This window comes from Sorex araneus, chromosome 1 (genome assembly GCF_027595985.1).
Source record: "Sorex araneus isolate mSorAra2 chromosome 1, mSorAra2.pri, whole genome shotgun sequence".
Lineage (NCBI taxonomy): Eukaryota > Metazoa > Chordata > Mammalia > Eulipotyphla > Soricidae > Sorex > Sorex araneus.
The window spans coordinates 203,693,173-203,714,881 of record NC_073302.1 but is presented as its reverse complement, the minus strand read 5'-3'; the positions used below and the strand labels follow the sequence as shown (position 1 = coordinate 203,714,881).

General features: G+C 40.7%; 1 protein-coding gene across 1 annotated transcript in view; it reads right to left on the bottom strand.

Moving 5' to 3' along the window:
• NEB (nebulin) overlaps window positions 1–21,444 on the bottom strand; it is a 234,641-nt gene extending 213,197 nt beyond the window's left edge. The window contains exons 1-10 of the mRNA XM_055120062.1: window positions 21,411–21,444; window positions 20,704–20,788; window positions 20,086–20,150; window positions 15,216–15,257; window positions 12,654–12,857; window positions 9,341–9,448; window positions 8,760–8,864; window positions 8,253–8,357; window positions 7,260–7,364; window positions 112–216 (exon numbers count right to left, since the gene is read on the bottom strand). Coding sequence (XP_054976037.1) covers window positions 112–216; window positions 7,260–7,364; window positions 8,253–8,357; window positions 8,760–8,864; window positions 9,341–9,448; window positions 12,654–12,857; window positions 15,216–15,257; window positions 20,086–20,121 — 810 coding nt within the window. The 5' untranslated portion in view covers window positions 20,122–20,150; window positions 20,704–20,788; window positions 21,411–21,444. The remainder of the gene's footprint in view (window positions 1–111; window positions 217–7,259; window positions 7,365–8,252; window positions 8,358–8,759; window positions 8,865–9,340; window positions 9,449–12,653; window positions 12,858–15,215; window positions 15,258–20,085; window positions 20,151–20,703; window positions 20,789–21,410) is intronic.
• Between the last annotated feature and the right edge of the window lie 265 nt (window positions 21,445–21,709).

Below are 21,709 nucleotides of genomic sequence, written 5' to 3'. Positions count from 1 at the left end.
TGAGTGCGTACATTACAATTTCAAGTTCAACTGAGTTGTTTTCTCTGATGGTGAAGATGTTTAAGCAGAGTTATAAGGGATTCCATGTCCCAACCTTATTTATTTACTTACCTTGCTCACTTGATTGGTCACTTTCTTGGCAAATTCTATATCTGGAGGATCCGCCAGAGATGTGAATTGAGTTTGTTGTTCAACGAGTCCTTTTTTGTAGACGATCTGATAAAATAGAAGACAGGAACTCTCATTACCCATAGAAAATGATTCTACTCCTCATATTCCATTTTCTGGCTTAAAAAAAAAACCTAACCCAACCTTATTTTGAAATCTGAATTTTAGTTGACCACATGGTCATAATTTGTCTTTTTAGATGGCACAAGTCCTTGTTCTCAGTATTGCCAGTGATTTCCATTTCTTTAATCTTCTTTTGTCTCCTATTTATTTCCTTTCTTTCATCTCCATGCCATGATTTACAAATGAAATTATCGTCTTAATTGCCATCCTCAAACCTCAGCCCTTTATCTCTATAAATCCTACTGACAAATCCACTAACCCTGGACCAACTTAACCATCTCCTTCTCATTTCTTATAGCAGGATACCTGCACATTTCTGACTCCAGTGGGGTTCAGTGACTGACTTGTGAATGTGTACTTTATACACCAGAGTCACGGGAAAAAACCCACTTAGTTTTGTTTCTTTTGGTGTGGGTGGTGGGGGGAGGAAGGGGATGTTCTGAGCATCAAACCCAGAGCCTCTCTCACTCTACCACTGAACCACATTCCTGGCCAATATCAGTGGAAGTTGGAAGAGAAGAATAATCTTCCTGATCCTTCCACTACACAATTATGAGACATCTATTGGTTATTTCTTCATCCTCATTTTAGTGTTCTTAATTATAAAGAAGTTGACAAATTCCAAATGTTGGTCCTTAAATTTAACTTAATCTTATCCTAAAAGAAAAGCAGTAAATGAGAGCTTTTGTAACACTAAACCAGTTGTGATACAAAGGTAAAATTTAGAAAGCATTGTTTTTAATTCCATTACCGAATTTCTTTGAAATAAGTGGCATTAATTTGGTACATGGTAACCAGAATTTTTTTTTTTGCACCAAATTTAGTCCTTAGATAGAATGCACCATTCTATAGGAGCACTTATTAAGTCAGACATTCTATCAAGAACTTTCAGAGGGGCCCAAGCAATAGTATAGTAGGCAGGGTGTTTGACTCATATGCAGCATTCAGGGTTCAATCCCTGGTATCTCAAATGGTCCTCTGTGTCTGCCAGAAATAAGCCTTGAGCATATCAGGGTATGCCACACCTCCCTGTTTCACCCCCCCCCACACACACACACACAAAGAAGAAAAGCTTTCAGAAAAGGCAGATCTAGAAACACTGATCTCTTAAGAACATTTGTTCATAATTTTGACTAGTTAGAATTCTGAACTCTAGATCAACCAGTGGTTCTTAGTGTTTGCAAAGTATTTTGTCCCCACTTAGATAATAAGAAAAAGCATAGGAAGCAAATAAGAACTCCTTATGTTTTTATTTACTTATTTACTAAGTAAGTGAGTTAATAGAAAGTAGTTACGGGAGAAAGATGGGGGGCTCTAAATCCAAGTCCTTAGTTCAAAGCCTCCATATGTGTCTACTGGAATGTTCTGTGAATAAAAGCTGTCTTAAGGCTCTGTTTTCAGAAATTGCAGTTGATAGCACTGACAACAGTATTAATAGGAATTTGGTAATCTGACACTCACTGCATACTTGACTTGCATTGAAAATTAAATCCATGTCTTCACTGCTGAGATTTCCTGAGGAACTATGCGAAGAAGATTTAACCTCATTGTTACATATTCTCCTTTGTAATGTCTCTCTTAAGATGCAGGTACCCCCCTGATTTTTGAAAGGTTGTTTTACATCACTTTGCTTATGAAAGACTGATGTTAGAACCTATTTTCACTGGCTGAAAAAACCCAAAGAAGATGATCACTTTTTGTTTGCTTTTTTTTTTTGTTTGAGGGCCACATTCAGCAGTTGTCAGGGATTACTCTTGGCCCTGCACTCAAATTACTCCTACTTGCAATTCCGGGGTGGGGGTGGGGGGGAACCATATGGGTTGCTGGAGATCAAGCCTTGGTCGACCACATGCAAGGCAAGTGCCATGCCCACTGTACTATCACTCCAGCCCAGAAGATGATCACTTTAATAATTACAAGTGAAAAGCTCCAAAAGGGGAGAGGGAGGGCAGTTAGGACAGAAGGGAACACTATGAAAATGATAGTTAGAAATTTCACTCTGGATAAAAACTGAGTGCTGAAAGGAGATAAAGTGATATTCGTGATACTCTTTCCATAACAATATTGCCTAAAAGGAAAATAGAGAGAGAGAAGAAAAGTGTTTGCCACAGAGGCAGGCTCTTGGGGGCAGCATGTTGCTGGGTGGGGAGTCAGACAGGAGGAAAACTGGGGACACTGGTGGTAGAAAATTGGCACTGGTGAAGGAATGGGTGTCAGAGCATTGTATGGTTGGAACACAATCATGAACAACTTTGTAAATGTGTATCTCATGGTGATTCAATCAAAATATATTATATTTTATTTTTTTATTAGTGAATCATTGTGAGGGTACAGTTACAGATTTACATATTTTCGTGCTTGTGTTTCAGTCATACAATGCTCAAGTACCCATCCCTCCAACAGTGCCCATTCTCCACCTCCAATGATCCCAGTATTCCTCCCACCCCCCCTCCATTCCATCCCCTTCACCCCACCCCGCCTTTGTGGCAGGGCATTCCCTTTTGTTCTATCTCTCCTTTTGGGTGTTGTGGTTTGCAATAGAGGTACTGAGTGGCCATCGCGTTCCATCTATAGTCTAATTTCAGCATGCATCTCCCATCCCTAGCGGGTCCTCCAACCTCACTTTACTTGGTATTCCCTTCTCTATCTGAGCTGCCTTTTCCCCCAGCATGTGAGACCAGCTACCAAGCCGTGAAGCAGACTTCATGGTACTTATTTCTACTATTCTTGGGTGTTAGTCTATTTGACCCAGCAATACCACTTCTCAGAATATATCCTGGAGAGGCAAAAAAGTATAGTCGAAATGACATCTGCACTTGTATGTTCATTGCAGCACTGTTTACAATAAGCAGAATCTGGAAAAAACCCGAGTGCCCGAGAACAGATGACTGGTTAAAGAAACTTAGGTACATCTACACAATGGAATACTATGCAGCTATTAGAAAAGATGAAGTCATGAAATTTGCATACAAGTGGATCAACATGGATCAACATGGAAAGTATCATGCTAAGTGAAATGAGTCAGAAGAGAGAGACAGACAGAGAAAGATTGCACTCATCTGTGGAATATAAAATAACAAAATATATTTTTAAAGATCTGTATAAGTTTAAAAAGAAAAAGTGGAAAGTGCAAATACATGGCTTGCAGTGAGTGGCCATTAGGGGGCAGTGTTTACCCCAAATACCCCTCAGCTCTCCTCAGGTGCCACTGTACATCAGAGCATTTCTGCCTTTGCTCTAGGTCAGTGTCATTATGTTAGTGATTGATGTCTTGTTATTTTACATGTCTTGTGTATGTTATTTCGGGGTCCTGGAAAGCTCAAACGTTTTTCCCAGAGAAATTCATGGCAATCACTTCTTTTAAAATGCCATTTCAGCTTACAAAAGGCTAACTAGGAACTCTATACTTTCAGCTAGCAAGGGAAACACGGGTCAACTTTAATGGCATAAAGCCCAGAGCCCTAGAATGACCCAGAAATAATCCCTCATTTCTCTATACATAGGAAAAATGAACGAATTTGGACATTAAGTGTCTTCAGGGAATTCTCTCTGTTGACTTGTATGGACTAGTATTCCCTGGTCCTCCCTCAGTTTCTCTGTCTGTTCCTTCATTCTTTGGGGGTCCCTTCCCAGAAATCCTAAGTGTGGATGTCTTAAAAATACTCTTTCCCAAGCCATTTATGATGCTGCCTATCTCACACATTTTCACATGTTTACCTATCATTTTGGAGATGACTTTCCACTATGAATCTCTTGTCTTGATTTTGCCCCTATCTGAGAGGACTCAATTTCTAATTGATCCACAGGATGCCTTGATCTGAATATTCTTCTGCCATCTTGATCTATTTCTCTCACTGATGTATCTTTACCAGTTGTGCCTTTATTCATCCAGATGACCAGCATGTGCTTATCCCTCACCTGCGATTCCTTTCTCTTCTTCATCTTTGAGATCTGATGTCTTGACAATTTTAAAATGTTATTATCTTCCAATTTCTTTCTTCCTCTCCATTGTGCCCATCATCCCTTCAAACCATCAATACTTTAAAAATATCTTTCTAAAGAAATACTAGGCAACCCCATTCAACCCCACATAAAGAAATGGAGCAAGAGAAGAGATGATAGCTAACAGAAGCAAGTCCTTAGACTGACCACAGAAATGAGGAGCCAGTGAGAAGAAAGAGTGGATGATATGAGTGATCTAATGGACTGGATGGGAAGATACTAGCACACCAGTGGTGGAAGTAGAACAATAACATTGTCCCTCTAAAATACATAAATATTTGCTCTCTTGAAAGCCAATGATAGCACAATACAAAATAAATGAGCAAAAAGTTACCTACAATAAATTTTGACAATTTCCCTAGTCCTAATTAACCATTATTGTTTGGTAAAAATGTCTTCAGATTCTGCTTTCATTATATTTGTTTTTCTCTTCAACTCTTAGGAGGTCTCACTATATATCACTATATATCATATCAAAACTGTTTGTCTAACTTTCAAGCTCACACTGCCATTTTTCTGACAAATGCCCTTCTCACTAAGAATGCACAAATTCATTTTCTTTGACCCATAAAACTCCAGACTCATTCTGCCTGAAGTGTTCTCTTGTTTGAGTGCACTTGAAACGCCTTTCCTTTCACCCCTTCCACACAGCCTACTTGGATTATTCACATGTGTCCTGTTTTTTCTTAACAAGTATTCAGGCATAGAGTCCAGGTCATTGTTTTTCTAATTTTTTTTAATAATTAACAGATAAGATTTTTATTTTCCCAGCCTATGTATAGATTCTCAAGAAAAGGATGGCAATTTCTTGTCCTACTTTTATAACCTGCCAGGTATGCAAGATTAATGAAGCTTCAATAAATAACAATTGATCACTTGATAAAGGTCACACAGCAATATTATCTATTCATGAGATATAGAGCCAAAAATCTACTCTTAAAGAGAAGCAGAAAAAAAGTCTCTGCATATTAAAATTGAAACCATGTACTGGGCAACCTTGAAATTTTCCTTAGTTCCTAGCTTACTCCAGAGAAAAATCAGAGACACCTTTTCTGTATTTTAATGAATTATCTGAAAACTAAGATAAAAATAAGTTGACAGAATTTGCAAGTTATACCAAACGAGAAGGAACAAAAATAGACCTCACACCTTGGAAATACCATCAAATAAGTATTAACAATTCCAATTGAGGACAAGATCAGATCCTAAAAGCCGTCACAAATAAATCTTAGTAAGTTTTGAGATGCCAGCTGGCTTGTTAAGTCTCCATACAGAATGTAAGAGCTTTCAGGAGTCTAGCTAATAACTGAATGAAAAATAATTCATTTCATAATTAAAAATTATTATGATATTACTAGTAGTAGTATTGTGATACACTGTTCTTCTAGAGATTAGAATAGTAGTCCTTGGATTTTGAATGAAGCCTCTTGCAAATCCAGGGGTCAAGAAGGAAAGTGCCTCAAAATAACAGAATTTATAATTTTATGATCAAGGGGACACTTCTGACGCCACTTCAATCCAAGGATTCTATTAAGCTTTTAAGTTTCTCTAAGGTACAGTTTGCAAGGTCTAAGGCAGATTGTCCCAAAAGTATTGGCACTACTGCTCACTGTTTAGGAAAAAAATTACTTAGTGTCTCCCTGGGGAGCTGCCTTCTTTAAACAAAGAGAAAGTTCCCTCCAATTTCACCAGAGGCTCCAGCTTCCCCACCCCAGATTTTTTTCTTGTGCACCCTGTGGGAGATGATATTTGGGAAACACAGCTCAAGTTTTTGCCAGTTCTGAAATATCCCATGTGTTGCTCCAATGGCAGGAACTCTATCATATCAGAACTGTTTGTCTGACTAAAAATAGCTTTCTATAGAAATAACAACCCGGCTCAGCTGTGGCATATAAAGAAGTGGAGCAGAAGAAAGATAGCTAACAGAAGCAAGTCCTTAGAATGACCACAGAACTGAGGTTACCAGAGAGGTTATCAAAACAGCAGAGGGAGAACTACAGACACAAACACAGTTGGACACATATACGGCCTGGTCCCCCCAGGCAGAGGAAGGAGGATCCGCTACATTTTAGATTCCATAACCACTGTAAGAACCCAAAGTCCTGCAATGTTGTAGCCATTAGGGGTGGCGTCTAGATTCCAGTAGCCTCCTCAAGTATCACTTTCCTGCCACAGGAAGATATCCTGAGCAGGAGGGAAGGTAAAGCCTCTAATGAAAAGAACATCAACCTTCAGATCATAGGCCAGACTTGACCAGCTTCCTATGTTCCTATGTCACTTTAGACTTGGGGTCCTCGTATGCAGCAAGAGAGAACTGGAATAAATTGTATTTTTTCTAAATGATACACTGTCACTGTCACTGTCATCCCATTGCTCATGGATTTGCTCAAGAGGGCACCAGTAACATCTCCATTGTGAGACTTGTTGTTACTGTTTTTGGCATATCGAATACACCACGGGGAGCTTGCCATGCTCTGCTCTGTGGGCGGGATACTCTTGATAGCTTGCCGGGCTTTCCGAGCGGGGCGGAGGAATCGAACCCGGGTCGGCTGCATGATAAAATCTATTATATTGTTGTTGTTGATTTGAATTTAGGTCACATCCAGTGGCGCTCAGGATTTACCCCGCCTCTGTCCTAAGGGCTTACTCCTGCATATGCGCTCAGGAGAGATCTCCTGTTGGGAGATCTCAGGAGACCACCACATGTCGTGCCAGATATTGGACCTGGGTTGGCCACATGCAAGGCAAGTGCCCTACCCACTGTATTCTCTCTCTGGTTCAATCAAATCTATTTTAAATCACAATGTCATCAATTGCGATTGTTCTAGATGCCTTCCTCTACATCCATGGCCTTTAGTATCTTTTAAAGAAGAATGAGTAACTATCCTACTGACATTATTTAAGGATTCCCAATTCCCAAGGGTCCAAACACCCAACGCAAATGAGGCTAAGAGCACTTCACTTACATCACTGAGTGCTTTCTGGGCTTGGGCAACCCTCCTCAGCTCCGGGCTATCGTTATAGGGGTAAAACAAACCTTTGTCAGCTTCCCAGTCTTCAGTGTACAGTTTCTAAACCAGAAAAGAGAGGCATGTTAGAAGAAACATTGGGTGAGAAACATACCCAGTGGGATCATTTACACAAAGCACATTGTCAAAGTCATCTACCACTGATCTTTGGAACCTGGGGCAGGGTGAAAGCAGAGGAAAGTGAGCCCCAGCTCAGCCTCCACTACAACCCAGCTGTGCATTCATAGCTCATCCTGCTTATCCTGACAAATCTTCATCACAAAAAGGCATACGTGGGGCTGGAGCGACAGCATAGCGGGTAGGGCGTTTGCCTTGCATGCGGCCAACCCGGGTTCAAATCCCAGCATCCCATATGGTCCCCTGAGTACCACCAGGAGTAATTCCTGAGTGCATGAGCCAGGAATAACCCCTGTGCATCGCCAGGTGTGACCCAAAAAGGAATAAAAAAGGCATATGTGTCTGATTTCAACTCATGTCCTCTCTGCCTTGACCTGCCTCCTGCAAGCAGCCCCAGTGGCTGTGTCAAGAGCCAGGAAGCTCTTAGCATTATTCTTGTCACAAAATAGACTTTGCATAAGAGTTTATTATGCAAAGAGTCTATTATAACCAGGAACAGCCAAGGTGCAACCCAGGAGTCGAGAGTGCTAGTTCTCTGTGGAACTTTGGGGGTCTCTCAGAGCTGGGTCTCTAGGTTGTCTTTGTTCTTCCCACACACTCTTCCCCCAGATTGCTCTGGTTCCTAACAAGCCCCTTGTCTCTGCTTTATGCAAGGGCTTTCTTCTCAGGACCTCCTTGCTTTTCCCCACAGCCTGTGTCTCGATGTCTTGAGACAGAAGGGTTTGAGGAACTGTATTCTGAATCCTCATGCATGGAGCAGATATTCTTCTAAGTTAATGGGAGCCCAGAGGGCTGGGGAGGCGAGGTCCTTACCTTACTGAACATGGCTGTGTTCTTGATGGCCTGAACAAGCTCAGGGGCATCAGGGGGAAGCAGGTACTTGTCCTTGGTGTCTTCCCAGTTCTGCTTGTATAAAACCTAGATAGAAAGAGCAGAGGATGTATGGTCAGCTGTCTCCCCCTGCATGGGGACATTTTAGAACAAAAGACAGTGCTGGAAAGGGGCTTTCAGACTTACATAGTCCACCCACTGACACACTTACACACTCATGACCTCAGGGTGAAAACACTGCCTCAGACCAGACCATCAGCCCTCAGACTTCTCCTGCGTTACTTAGTTACTTAGTTTTGTAAGTAACGCAAATGTCTAATTTTTTTATATACTTAAATTTTATCTTTTGATAAGTGTGGCATATATATATGTTCATGAACCTCTCTGCCTCCTGAAAGATGCAGACACTTGAGTCACATCAGATGAGAAGCCTTTTGCTCTGAAGCCAGGCAGAGGCCAAATGCTTGCTCTTCCAACCAGCCACCTTACCTTGCTGACTTGCTGCGACACTTTCTTTGCATGTTCAATGTCCTTGGCTTTTTCATCGACGTGACAAATAGTTTTGGCAACATCGCCATCCATTCGATACTTAACCTGCAGAAGAAATGCACTATTTGAGCTCAAGACAGTTGGGAACTTTAAAATATATTTAAGGATCTTATAACCTGAGAGCATTGACTCAATCCATCTGTGTCTGTCACTCAAACCACATTTCCATGTTCTAGATGAAAAATTATGGTCTCCAAAGATCTACAGAGAACAGCAATGTATTGCTTGCCTGCTTCCTGCCTGATTTTCACTGAGTCTGTTCTTCTATGTGGAGGACCACGGGGAGTTGACACTTCCATCTCAGATCATCCTTGTGCTAACCTGCTAAGCCAATCTCTCACATGTTTCTTCGGGTTCACATTTAGAGCTACGTGATCAGGGAAATGTTGGTTCTGAAACCTTGGATCTTCTTTACACATTCTTAGCAATTTTTTTTTACACATTCGCAGACTCCTCTATGCCCAGCAGAAAGCTTGTTTCTGAAAGGTAGTCTTTTTCTTTATTTGAGCACTGTGACTCACCTCACTGAGTTGATCTTGCACTTTCTTGATCCTGCGAAGTTCTGGAGTATCAGTTGTGATGGCAGTTGGCTGCCCTTTTGCTTTCTCATAGTTCTCCTTGTATTTATTCTGAAATGAATATCATACATTAGCATAAAGCCTTCCAAGACAGCAGAAGAAATTTCAACAGTGTATTCATCCCCATCAGGTTTTTTAAATCCTGTAAGTTATAACAATTATCAGCTAAAATAACTTTTTACTTTGTCCCTGCCCTGAATCTCAGAAAAAATCTAAAATGGATATATTCATTGTTCTTCATAATCATGGATGGATACTAGGCAGTAAAAATATTTTATTACAGATTATTTTTTCCGAAATGTCCAAAAATTATTATTTTGATATCTTTGTTATCTTATTACACATATAAAAATACTGAGCCAAAATAATTTAATAAAATTAAAAACTGAGTCATGTATGAAGGATTTTATTACTAATACAAATGCAAAAATTATTCAGTTCAGGAAGTTGCAGTAAATCTCAATGATTTCAGCCACTGATATATCAGCTGAATTAATGAAAAGTCTAAAGTATGGAGTATATTTAAGAGGAATGCAGCTTCTACTCAAGATATGAATTCTGGTTTTTATAATAATAAGCATTATGCATTGAAAATGCCAATGCTTTATTATTATTATTTATTATTTTTTTTGCTTTTTGGGTCACACCCAGCGATGCTCAGGGGTTACTCCTGGCTTTGCACTCAGGAATTCCTCCTGGTGGTGCTTGGGGGACCATATGGGATGCCGGGGATCGAACCCAGGTCGGCCGCATGCAAGGCAAACGCCCTACCCACTGTGCTATCTCTCCGGCCCCAGCCAATGCTTTATTATTAATGCTTAAGAATGCTCAAATGAAATAGTCAAAGATCTAAAATATTATATTTATTTAGTTGCTAACAACTTTTAAATTTTTATAAATATTTACCAACATTTTATTTCAGGCTATCCAAATATCAAAAGTTCTAGGATACAAATAACTATCCTAAATGTATGTGTTTAGTAATAATTACTCTAGATGATGTATTTATGAGCACTAAACTGACCAAAAATTTCTGTCCTAGCTGAATCCTACAGTGAGTTTTTATAAAGAAGCAAACAAACCCATTTTTAGAAATTGAAGTCTTAGAAACCTAAGTTTTATATTACTCGAGAATCTGACCTAGAGTTTTATCAGTTGGTCCCAGAAATTAACACTCAATTAAAAATGAATTGTTGGGGCTGGAGCTATAGTACAGCAGGTAGGGCGTTTGCCTTGCACGCAGCCGACCTGGGTTTGATTCCCAGCATCCCATATGGTCCCCCAAGCACCGCCAGGAGTAATTCCTGAGTAAAGAGCCATGAGGAACCCCTGAGCATCTCTGGGTGTGAACCAAAAAGAAAAAGAAAAATTGTTGCCCTCTTTGTTTTGCATTGTCATTGAGAAGCTCTGGGCCACAAGGCTGTGCGAGAAATCTGTCACTGCACTACACCTGCACACAAGCACTCTACAACTGAGTTACATCCCTGAGGCGCCCAAAATAAAATTTGGGAAGAGAAGTCCCCCAAGTGATGCTCAGGAGGTCTGGAGTCCCCTCCCAGTGATTTTTGGCCAGCTGCACCGGCAGATCAATGCGAGGGCCCAAGAATGTAGCTGCATGGGCCCTGCATTGCTAGGGATTCCTGGGGCATTTCAGTGCTGCCAGGAGCCTGCAGGGCTGCCTCCTGCGCTGCTCGAGGGACCATGTGGTGCCAGAGATCCAATCAGAGTCAGTTACCCATCAGCCCCCAAAATAAATATTTTATTTATTGCTTTTTGGGTCACAGTCAGCAATGGACAGGGGTTACTCCTGGCTCATGCACTCAGGAATTACTCCTGGCGGTGCTCGGGGGACCATATGGGATACTGAGAATTGAACCCGGGCCTGCCGCGTGCAAGGCAAATGCTCTACCCACTTTACTATCACTCCAGCCCCCAAAATAAATATTTTATTGACCAAGAACAAAAGGATGTTGCTGAATTACCCTTAGTCTATATAGCCCAAAATTTCTCTTTTTCTTTCCCAGCTTCTAGAATACCTGTGATGGGGCCATCTGATAAGACATCCGCCTCCATGGTCCACCAAGAAATAAGACTATTCAAATGTGTCTCAACCTGCTGCCAGTCCAGGTTACAGAACTGTCCATGGAAATTTGTGCACCAAGAAGCTTCAACTGGAAGACTGTTAGCCTGGCTCCACACCAGAATCACCCAAGCAGCTTTTAAAAATATTCCTGTGCCAACTCAGCGCAAAGCCAATTAAACCAAAATACCTGGACGTTGGAGATTTAAAGTTCACAGGAGAGGCCTCTGTGCAGCCACATTTGAAAGCCATTGTTGGACGGTGAACTGAACATTCTGACCCCCAGTTTCAAAGGAGTTTTTTGTTTGATCCTGGCTCTAATCTGCCCGTTTCCTCTTCACTGCAAGTAACTAAGTATGTATCATGTTTCAGAATATCAGGGAGGTTACTTAAGTGACATCCTGCTGAGACCTAGAGATGCCATTGAACACACATGAACTGATTTCCAATCCATCCAAATTTATGATTATTCTAGGTTAGCTTATAGATCATCCATCAATAACAGTAAACAGTTTCAAATTAGCTTTATACGTATTGGGTGGTGGTGGGGGGGATCATCTCTAAAGGTGCTTCTCCTGAGGCTGTGATGGCTCAGATGAATGCACAACAATAGTTAAAGTCACAAGAACTTGCGTTTTTTCAAAACAACTTTTGTCAGGAAAGAGAGATATCAAACTGGAATGCCTTGCCACAGAGGCTGGGTGGGGCGGGGGGATGGAACTGGGGGGTGGGAGGGATACTGGGTTCATTGGTGGTGGAGAATGGACACTGATAGAAGGATGGGCTCTTAAACATTGCATGAGGGAAAAACAAGAACAAAAATGTGTGAATCTGTAACTGTACCCTCACTGTGACTCACTAATTAAAAAATAAATAAATTATAAAAAAAATTTTTAAAAAGTATGTGAGAATTTAATTTCTGATGTAAAAATTTGTATTCCTGATGTAAAAACTTGCAATATATTTTGTTAGTTTAATTTTATCTGCACTAAAAACAAAAATCCCAATTTTGCAAAAAAAAAAAAAAGAAAGAAAGAAAGAAAATAATTTTAACAATTAAAAAAAACCCTTTTGTCTCATACAAAGTTGAGGAAAAAGTCTAGCCCTCATTTCAGTCTGTTGAGATCCATTATATCTGTGATAAAAACAGACAAGCAGAATCTGATTGAGACTTACTGTGCTAAAAAGGTCCTGCATTTTCTGACTGTGTGCAATGTACGGGGTCATGAACTTTGAAGAGTCCACTTTCTTCCGGATAACCTTCTTCCTCTCTGCCGGCTTTCCTGGCCCAGGAGATGCCAGTGCTGGCTTGGAAGTTTCAGGCTGCTCATAGTCAGTCGATGTCCTTGTAGTAGTAGTTTCATAGACTTCTGTTATTGTCTATAAAATCGAACATGAAATTCATCACTGCAAGAAAGTGAGAACTGCAATACCTTAATGTTGTTATACATAAGCCAGCTTCAGTGCAGGATTATATTGCTACTTTTACTCCTTCCTATCTAAAATGGGCCAAAGCAAGAAATCATACAGTGTACCCTTACGAAGGCTACTTCAGGCCACATAAACTTGGATGTTGACTTTTCAAGACTGTGTGGGGTACAAAGTCCCCATTTATTAATTTGTAACATTGCCTTAAAATTCCATTTGCAAATGGTACACTTTAAGATAAGATAAAAATAAGAAATAAGATATTTTTGTTGTTATTATTATTTTGGCTTGGACATTATACCTGGTAATGCTCAGATCTATTCCTAGTTTAGTGCTCAGGGGACACTCTAGGCTCAGTGCTTAGGGGTTACTTCCGACAGTGCCAGGGATCAGACCCAGGCCTTTAGCATGTAAAGCATGTACTCCTGTCCTTTGAGCTATCTCTCTGATCTCAAGAAATTCTTTTTTTTTTTTTTTTTGCTTTTTGGGTCACATCTGGTGATGCACAGGGGTTACTCCTGGCTTTGCACTCAGGAATTACTCCTGGTGGTGCTCAGGGGCCCATATGGGATGCTGGGAATAGAACCCAGGGCGGTTATGTGCAAGACAAATGCCCTACCCGCTGTGCTATTGCTCCAGCCCCTCACAAGAAATTTTTAAAAGTCATCTTAAACTGTCTGGGTAAAGTAAGAACAAATATAGGGTTGGAGCATAGAGATTAATATAATCAAATGAAATTCAAATTCTGAAATTCTTATTTTAAGGAAGAAAAGAAGGTTGAGGATCAAACCTGGGGCACACAAAGCATACATTTCAGTTGAGCTAGTTCCCTGACCCTAAGGCTCAAATTCTTGACTTTATTCTTAACTTTTAAATGAATTTCAGAAAAAGTCAGTTGCTTATTCTGCAGGTAATTCTCCCCTGTAAAGTGAAACAAAGAATAATGAACTTAAAAGAAATGAATCACATCAGTATTATAAGTGATTGCCATTCTTTTGGCTTAGTCAGTTAATTAATGAGAAAGGAAGAGCAATTTACACTAATAAATGCTTAGGTGGGCTAAAATAATGATGACAACATAATGAGGTAATTATCCTCACAACAGTCCTACGTATGTGGAAGGTGGAAATTTACTGTTTCTTACAACACACTATAATAAAATAAATGAGGACCCAACATCTGAGTCTAGTCCGAGATTTAGAATGCCATTGTATAGCATTATTTCCTTCACAGGTAATGTTATTGACAGCAAAGAAAGAGCTCCAGCATGGACCATAAAAGAGAAACTTAATAAGGAAATTGTACATCCATGGAAACTCCCCTGGTGTCTGATTATTGCTCAAAAGTTGCTTTCTGCTCACTGCTACTGATACATGCTTAATTGTGAAACACCAGCATTGACAGAGGAATTTCCACGCAGACACAGGCCCAGAGAGCAGGCTTGAAGGTTATCCCTCTCTAATCAGACAAAGGGTTAGGTAAAAAATGAAATAAAAAGAGGTATTTGGGGGCTGGAGAGATAGAGGTTGGCCCACCTGGTTCAATCTATGGTCCCCCATTTGGTCCCCTGAGCACTGCCAGGAGTGATTCCTGAGCACAGAGTCAGAAGTAAGTCCTGAACACCACCGGGTGTGTTTCAAAACAAAAGATATTTCATCTTACCCCCCGCCAAAAAAAAAATTCCAGGAGCTGGAGCAATAGCACAGTGGGTAGAGCGTTTGCCTTGCAGGTGGCTGACTGGGGTTCGATTCTCATATGGTTCCCCGAGCACCACCAGGAGTAATTCCTGAGTGCATGACTCAGGAATAACCCCTGTGCATCGCCGGGTGTGACCCAAAAAAGCAAAAAAATAAATAAAAATTCCATTTGGGGAATTTGTAAGAATAGTTTTCTCAGAATTCTGAATGGGCTCAGCATGCCATTGCCTCATTGGGGACGGAGAACAGGCACCTCACACAATAAAACTGTTGGTCTCTAAGAAAATTCCAAGTGCAGGGCTGTCTTGTTGCTGTAGTTAGAGCGGTGACAGCCAGATGTTACTCTAATAAAATGTCTCTGCACAGAAAACACCACATGCACAATAGAGAAAACCATGCCTTCCGTCTTGGACAGCTTGCATAACGAAAACGGTTAGCTATATAAGCCGTGGCCCAGGCACTGTTCGCTCCTGGACCACCCCTTCTGAGTTCACATATGAGCACGAACTTCTGTCAGACATTCCCTTGGCCAACTAGGCAGCCTGGGAGTCTTAGAGTGCAGCTCTTCCTGGTTTAATGAAGTTAGTTCGTGCAGAGGCCAACTCATCCTCACCTCCCCCGGCACCTCTTCATAGATTGTCTCTTCCGTGTAGTACTATAAAGGAAGCACAAAGGATGCATCATCAGAACCAGAGCAGAAAGCACCTCTTCCTGGCCTCAACCGGACCTCTGGGCTTATTTTTACTATCTCCATTGATTGGTAATATCTTAGGGACCGATCAACACCATCTTTAGAAACACATGCTTAACTGTGTCAGAAGTTAGATTGAATGCCATCACTCTAGATGTGAGTATTCACAGGATTGAATCTTACGCAGCTTATGAATCAGGGAAAACTTACTTTACTTGAGAGAAATACATTCTTCCCTCATGATACTCAAGATAGAATGTGCCACGGAAATAATATAAAAGCAATATCCTCAAAGTGTGGGTTGGACAGAGAAGACTATGATTAAAAACTCACTGATGATGAACAATCAAATAAACCTCAGTGTGAATAAAAATGTTTAATGAGAGTACAGAGAGACGGTACAGGGGTTGAGGTATTTGCCTCTCACCTGACCAACCCCAGTTCTGTCCCCAACACCATAAAGTACCCAGAGCACTGCTAGAAGTGACCTCTGAGCAAACTCTAAGGACTTCTAGATGTGATACCATCCTTCCATTTTTAATGAATCTTATTGTGGAAATAAGAAGAAATAATAAGACCTAAGGGCCTTGATCCACATCCATTTCCTCCATACCTTGTTAAAAGAGGAAAAGGAGTATTGGGCTAATACTATCTGGTAATGTCATGATTCAAAAAGAAGTGCTAAGATGAAAACTGACAAATGCCATAGAAAGGACAAAATTCTTAGTCACAAAGTGTGGAAAAGTGAGGCTGCATTTTGCCAGTGATGATGCTGAGGTACTCTCGTCTGGATCTGAAATCAGATCTACTTTTATACTTCTGAGATCACCAGCAATAAATAAGCTTGCATAGGAGTTGGCTGACATTTTGTCTCCGATGTTTATGGGTAGTGAAATCCTGCCCTTCACCTCACCACACAAAGCCCCACAAAGAGTGAACAGGACAGCCTGGTTTGTGCCCTGGAAGAAAAGGAAGGGCATAAAAATGCAAACACTTGGCTCATTTTCACAGTGGCTAAAATGTCAAAGACTCTAGGCTTCATATTTATTTTCAGTGTCACCAAAACTTATAATTGGACAAATGGAGAAACTAAGAGGCAACTTGGCCTCCTTTCTACTGCCTTGGTTCAGATAGTCACTGTCAAGTACACTTCTCTTTCACCTACAGTTAAATTAGTGGAAGATTTTCCTAAAATCCCTCACTCTTGCCTTATCCTTTCTCTGTATATACAGGTCAAAAATCATATGTTCTCACAAAACAGAGAAGCCCTTCTCTGCATGCTTGTGCTTCATCACACAGGATGTGTCATTCAGATTAAGAAATATGGTTTGATGTGGTAGCACAGCGGGTAGGGCGTTTGCCTTGCATGTGGCCAACCCGGGTTCGATTCCTCCGTCTTTCTTGGAGAGCCCGGCAAGCTATCGAGAGTATTCTGCCCACACGGCAGAGCCTGGCAAGCTCCCTGTGGCATATTCTATATGCCAAAAATAGTAACAAGTCTCATGGTGGAGACGTTACTGGTGCCCGCTCAAGTAAATGGATGAACAAAGGGACAACAGTGCTACAGTGCTACATGGCTTGACGCTGATATACCTGGAACGATTCCTCTGGCCCACACAAAACATTAATGACTTAAGATGAAATGTGAAATTAAATGAATGAGTGCCAACAACTTTTTTGAATTATACCTGTGGGTACTCAGGGGCTAATTCCAGCAGTGCTCAGGAGACCATGGGAGATTGGGGATCAAACTGGGTCTCCCTGTTGACTTATCTCTCTGGCCCAATTTTTAATTTTCTTCGCAACTCTCTGATAGCCACCCAACTTGACCTTCATTATTTTCACATGATTGTTTCACAAGATTGATTTCACAAGATTGAAAAATAGATCTTAGAAATAAGCTAGCCCTCCAAAGGCAACATTATCTGGATAGTTGGGATTCACTTGCATCCAAATTGCATCTTTTTTTTAGAACTGTGCCACAAATTAGATAGTAAAACCTTGCTTCCTTTCCTTTCTTTCCAAGTTTGAGTGCAGAGTAATAGCACAACTCTATTTAGATGCCCACGTTTCCTCAGAGACATGTTTTTAAGTTCCTGTTTGTTTGCTTTTTTAAAATTTCCTAATCGTTTTCTCAAATCTGCCACCATCCCATTCTCTAGGCCTCTTTGTTGAGGTCAGAGAGTCCTTGACTGATTGCAGGAAGTCGAGTGGGGAAGTGCCTTGACGGTCTGACCCAGCACCAGCAAAGGAAACCATGTGGCAGAAAAGAAGCATCAGAAAACGAGAGCACCTGGCTTTCTGTGCCCTCTAGTTCCTCCAGTCAAGTCTCACACAAAGGGCGATTTCCAATGACCTAGGAGAACCATTATTTTTAAGAAAGGCAAAGGGATATTTGAGACAAAGGCTTAAAAGGAGCTCCTAGCTTACCATTCTGAAGAAGGCACTTTGATCCACAATTGTGTCATCAGTGTTCAGGACTAATTATTCTGGCTGTGAGGGATGATGTCACGTAATATGTGACACTCATGTGACATCATTCCTCACTCAGGCAATCTTTCACATGCAAACTGGAGTTGGAATAGTATATTGCATGGCTTTATTTTCATATCCTCTATTAATCAAATATTTTTTCATCTAAACAGACTCTTCTCTGAAATAGATCTTCACAGATAATTTCTGTCACATTCATTTGAAAGTTCTGGATAGCTCTTAAAGTTAATTTCACTTGGGGACCCAAACCTTGGGGCTGTCAGGATCACATGGGTACACATGTGACCATGTGACATCTGGGATTAGGCTCAGCACTTCACTGTTGGGTGCTTTCTAATTTACATATGTATTATTTGGGGACACACCCACCTGTGCTCAGGGAATCACTCCTGGTGGGGCACAGGGGTCCATCTGGGGTGGTAGGGATTGAACCTGAGTTGGCCATTTGCAAGGCAAGCATCCTACCCACAGTATTATTGCTTCAAAAATACCCTCCTTGGGCCTTTAAGCCACCAAACTATTTTACAAACCCCCTCTCACTATGCATTACAGACTGCCTGACAACGCTAACCACACAGAAGCACCAGGGTTTCAAGTCTTGACCTTGAGCTTGCCCAAGGCAAGTACTTTAAGGTATTCAGCCATCAGGCCTTTAGTTTCATTCTTTTTGTTTGTGTTTCAGTTTGTTTATTTATTTATGTATTCATTCATTTGGGGTTTGTTTTTTCAGCCACTCCCAGCTGTGTTCTGACCTTACTCCTGCCTCTGTGTTCAAGGGTCACTGCAAGAAGTACTCAGAGGGGACAGGAGCGATAGTACAGCGGGGAGGGCAGTTGCCTTGCACACAGCCAACTTGGGCAGCCAAGCACTGCCAGGAGTGAGTCCTGAGTGCAGAGCCAGGAGTAATCCCTGAGCATCGCTGGGTGTAACCCAAAGGCCAAGTAACGAAGAAGTACTCAGGGATCAAACCAAAGTTGACTGCATGCAAGACAAGCACCTGAGCCCTTCTTGCACTCTCCTTCCAGCCCCATTTAATTTCATTCTTGTCACTGTCACTGTCATCCCGTTGCTCATCGATTTGCTCGAGCGAATCGTAACGAATCGAGCGAATAAGTAACGTCTCTTATTGTGAGACTTATTGTTACTGTTTTTGGCATATCCAATACGCCACGGGTAGCTTGCCAGGCTCTGCCGTGCAGGCGCGATATGCTCGGTAGCTTGCTGGGCTCTCCGAGAGGGGCAGAGGAATCGAACCTGGGTCGGCCCCCGTGAAAGGCGAACGCCCAACCACTGTGCTATAGCTCCAGCACAATTTCATTCTTAATTTTAAAAAGTAGAAAATTTCAAATTTTTCCTTACAGTGTTTTAGTAATGTAAAGATTTTTCATGTTTGATTCATCAGCATCAACTGATTATTAGACACTTTCAGATTTAGTGACAGTATTTTTATATAACCTTTTGATTTTTATTTATAGAACATATAGAATTAAAGATAGGAGCTGGTGAAGAAAACCCATAACATGATAAAGAGAAAATATATAAGATAAGCAATTAATAGTAAAATGGAAAAAAATAGTAAAATGGATTAAATGTCCACCAATAATCTGGAAGTTTTTTAAGATGCACTCCATAGGCTTTGTTCTTTTTGAAAAATTCAAAAGAAAATGTTGTCTTGTTTTCTTGGGTAAATATAGCAAAATTGTTCAAAAAGCATGGCTCCAGCTGTCACTTATGACCATTCTGAGTTTATTTTTTTGACTGTTATATACAATTTTACATATGACCAACATATGATATAGTATATATCTTATTCTGAACAGTTTATCTGTGTTGCCCTATGGGCAATTAACTTGTTTGTTGAAGGGAAGAAAAAGTAGCTCTTTCTATTCATTGTTCATTATAAACAATAAGAAAGAGTTCTGTTTCCAGAACTTTTACTAACTCTTTCAGTCCCCTAGATCATGGGGAAAGAGGAGGTGGAAAAGAAGGTAGTTTTAGAAAACAAGTTAAAACTGACCTTTACATTTTGAATGGGGTGGGGAAGGGGGGAGAGAAGGGGAGATATTTTAAGGAAAGGCAAACATGGAAAACAATGATATTTCTCTTCAGTTCTGGATCCCACATCATTATAGTGACATTGAACATCAAATATTCCTTTTTTAGGCTTTAATGTTGATGGTGAAGTTATAGTAGATGATGTATTATTTTTTAGCGATGAATTCACCTACACAGTCTCACTGTCAGTATATAAAATACTTTGCTGTCAGAGTTGGGGTTGTTTTTTTTTTTTAAATCTTACCTCCACCACCTCCTCATATTCTTCTTCATCTGCCATTTTCCCAGAGTAGTAGTCACACCTACAAACTTTTAATTTTCCAGACAAACGAAGACACATTAGAATTTCTCCCTGGCACTGAAGTAGTCTTGTAACATTACAAAAACAGAATTTAAAACTATGTATCAATATGATTTTTGCAGGTTATTGTGAGAAGATAGTTTAAATACCAATCTAAATGCCTAAAATTTCCTCTTTTTTTGATTCCCTTGAAGGAATCACTATGAAGTGTAGCTGATCCTACATGATCAACTTAATTAAAATTGCAAAGAGAAGGGAAACAAGGGAATAGGCATGTTTGGAATCAGAGAAGCAGCTTATTTAAATTTCCAAATACTTAGAGAAAAGAATTTTAAGCAAAAATTTTTGTGAAAATTTTAGTGAAATAAAAAACTTTAGTGAAGCTAAAAGCCAAAGTTCTTGGCTTCCACCAGAAATTGGTCTTTCTTTCCAAAGCTCCCAAATTTCCAGAGGACAATGCGAATCTTTCTAGTCCTCTCATATCTTGTGTGTGGTAGGCTACTTCAAAGTAGAATATCTAAAAGCAAACATAACAGTAGATTTTAAGAGAAAAACAGAAACCTCAAAGAAATGGGCTTGTTTTCTTCCCAAACACCATTGGCTTGTAAGGAATTTTCTCTTTTGTTTCTCTAGCTCTTGTGCAAACCTGAAAAATAACCAAAAATTTAAGCCACCATTGAAGGTCATGTAAGCCATATATAACTTTGGCCTAAGTTCTAATTCAGGAACTGGGGAAAGGATCTCCCAAAGCTTCCTTCTCTGACGCCAGCGTGGGACTCTCTTGATGAAAGTGGATGATGACTCGGAGCAGCTGTCCCCCTGCCTAAAGGCACTCGCCGTCCAGTAAATCAACACCCCACCAGGTCTGGTTTTGTTAAGCGAGCAAAAACTGTCACTGCTTGTGAGGCAAATGAAGCCCAGTAGACCAGGATAAATACAGGAACATAGAACAGAGACCCTTTTACACACTAATACATTTAGAAAAAGAAAACTCAAATGCAACAACAAGGAAAGCATGGGGATCAAGTTAGCAGACAAGAAAACCAACTCGGCCAAGGAATAGGCTGGTTAGTAGAGGACTTGACTGAAATAGCCATGTCAGATTTTAGTAGGCCCTGAGGAGGGCAATGGGGTCACAGACCTTCCTAGTCCCATTTTCATGAGCAGTTCTCTCAGTTAATGACCTCAAACTTGGGGAAAACTTCTAGGGATATTAATAGACCGTCTCCAGAAAGCACATTACAGAAAAAGCCACAAACTGACCTTACCTTCAATCTATCAAATCAATCTCCTCGGCAGCAAATCCTCTCCCAACTCTCCCCTCCTGAGAACCCCAAGCAAGAGCCAGCGTCGTGCCTGGGCTGGGAATTATCATGTGGTGAGAGCAGCCAATCAGATCTTCCGTTGCTCAAATTTCAGAAGCTAAATATACTGAGTGATCTTCTGAAACCACCTGTTCATCAATTCCACTAAGGGAGAAAGGGTAAAAAATTGCTTGCTTAGAACTACTCCAATGTAATGGTGCTCAAACAAAATAGAAGTTCAACCATATCCCAGCATAACTGAT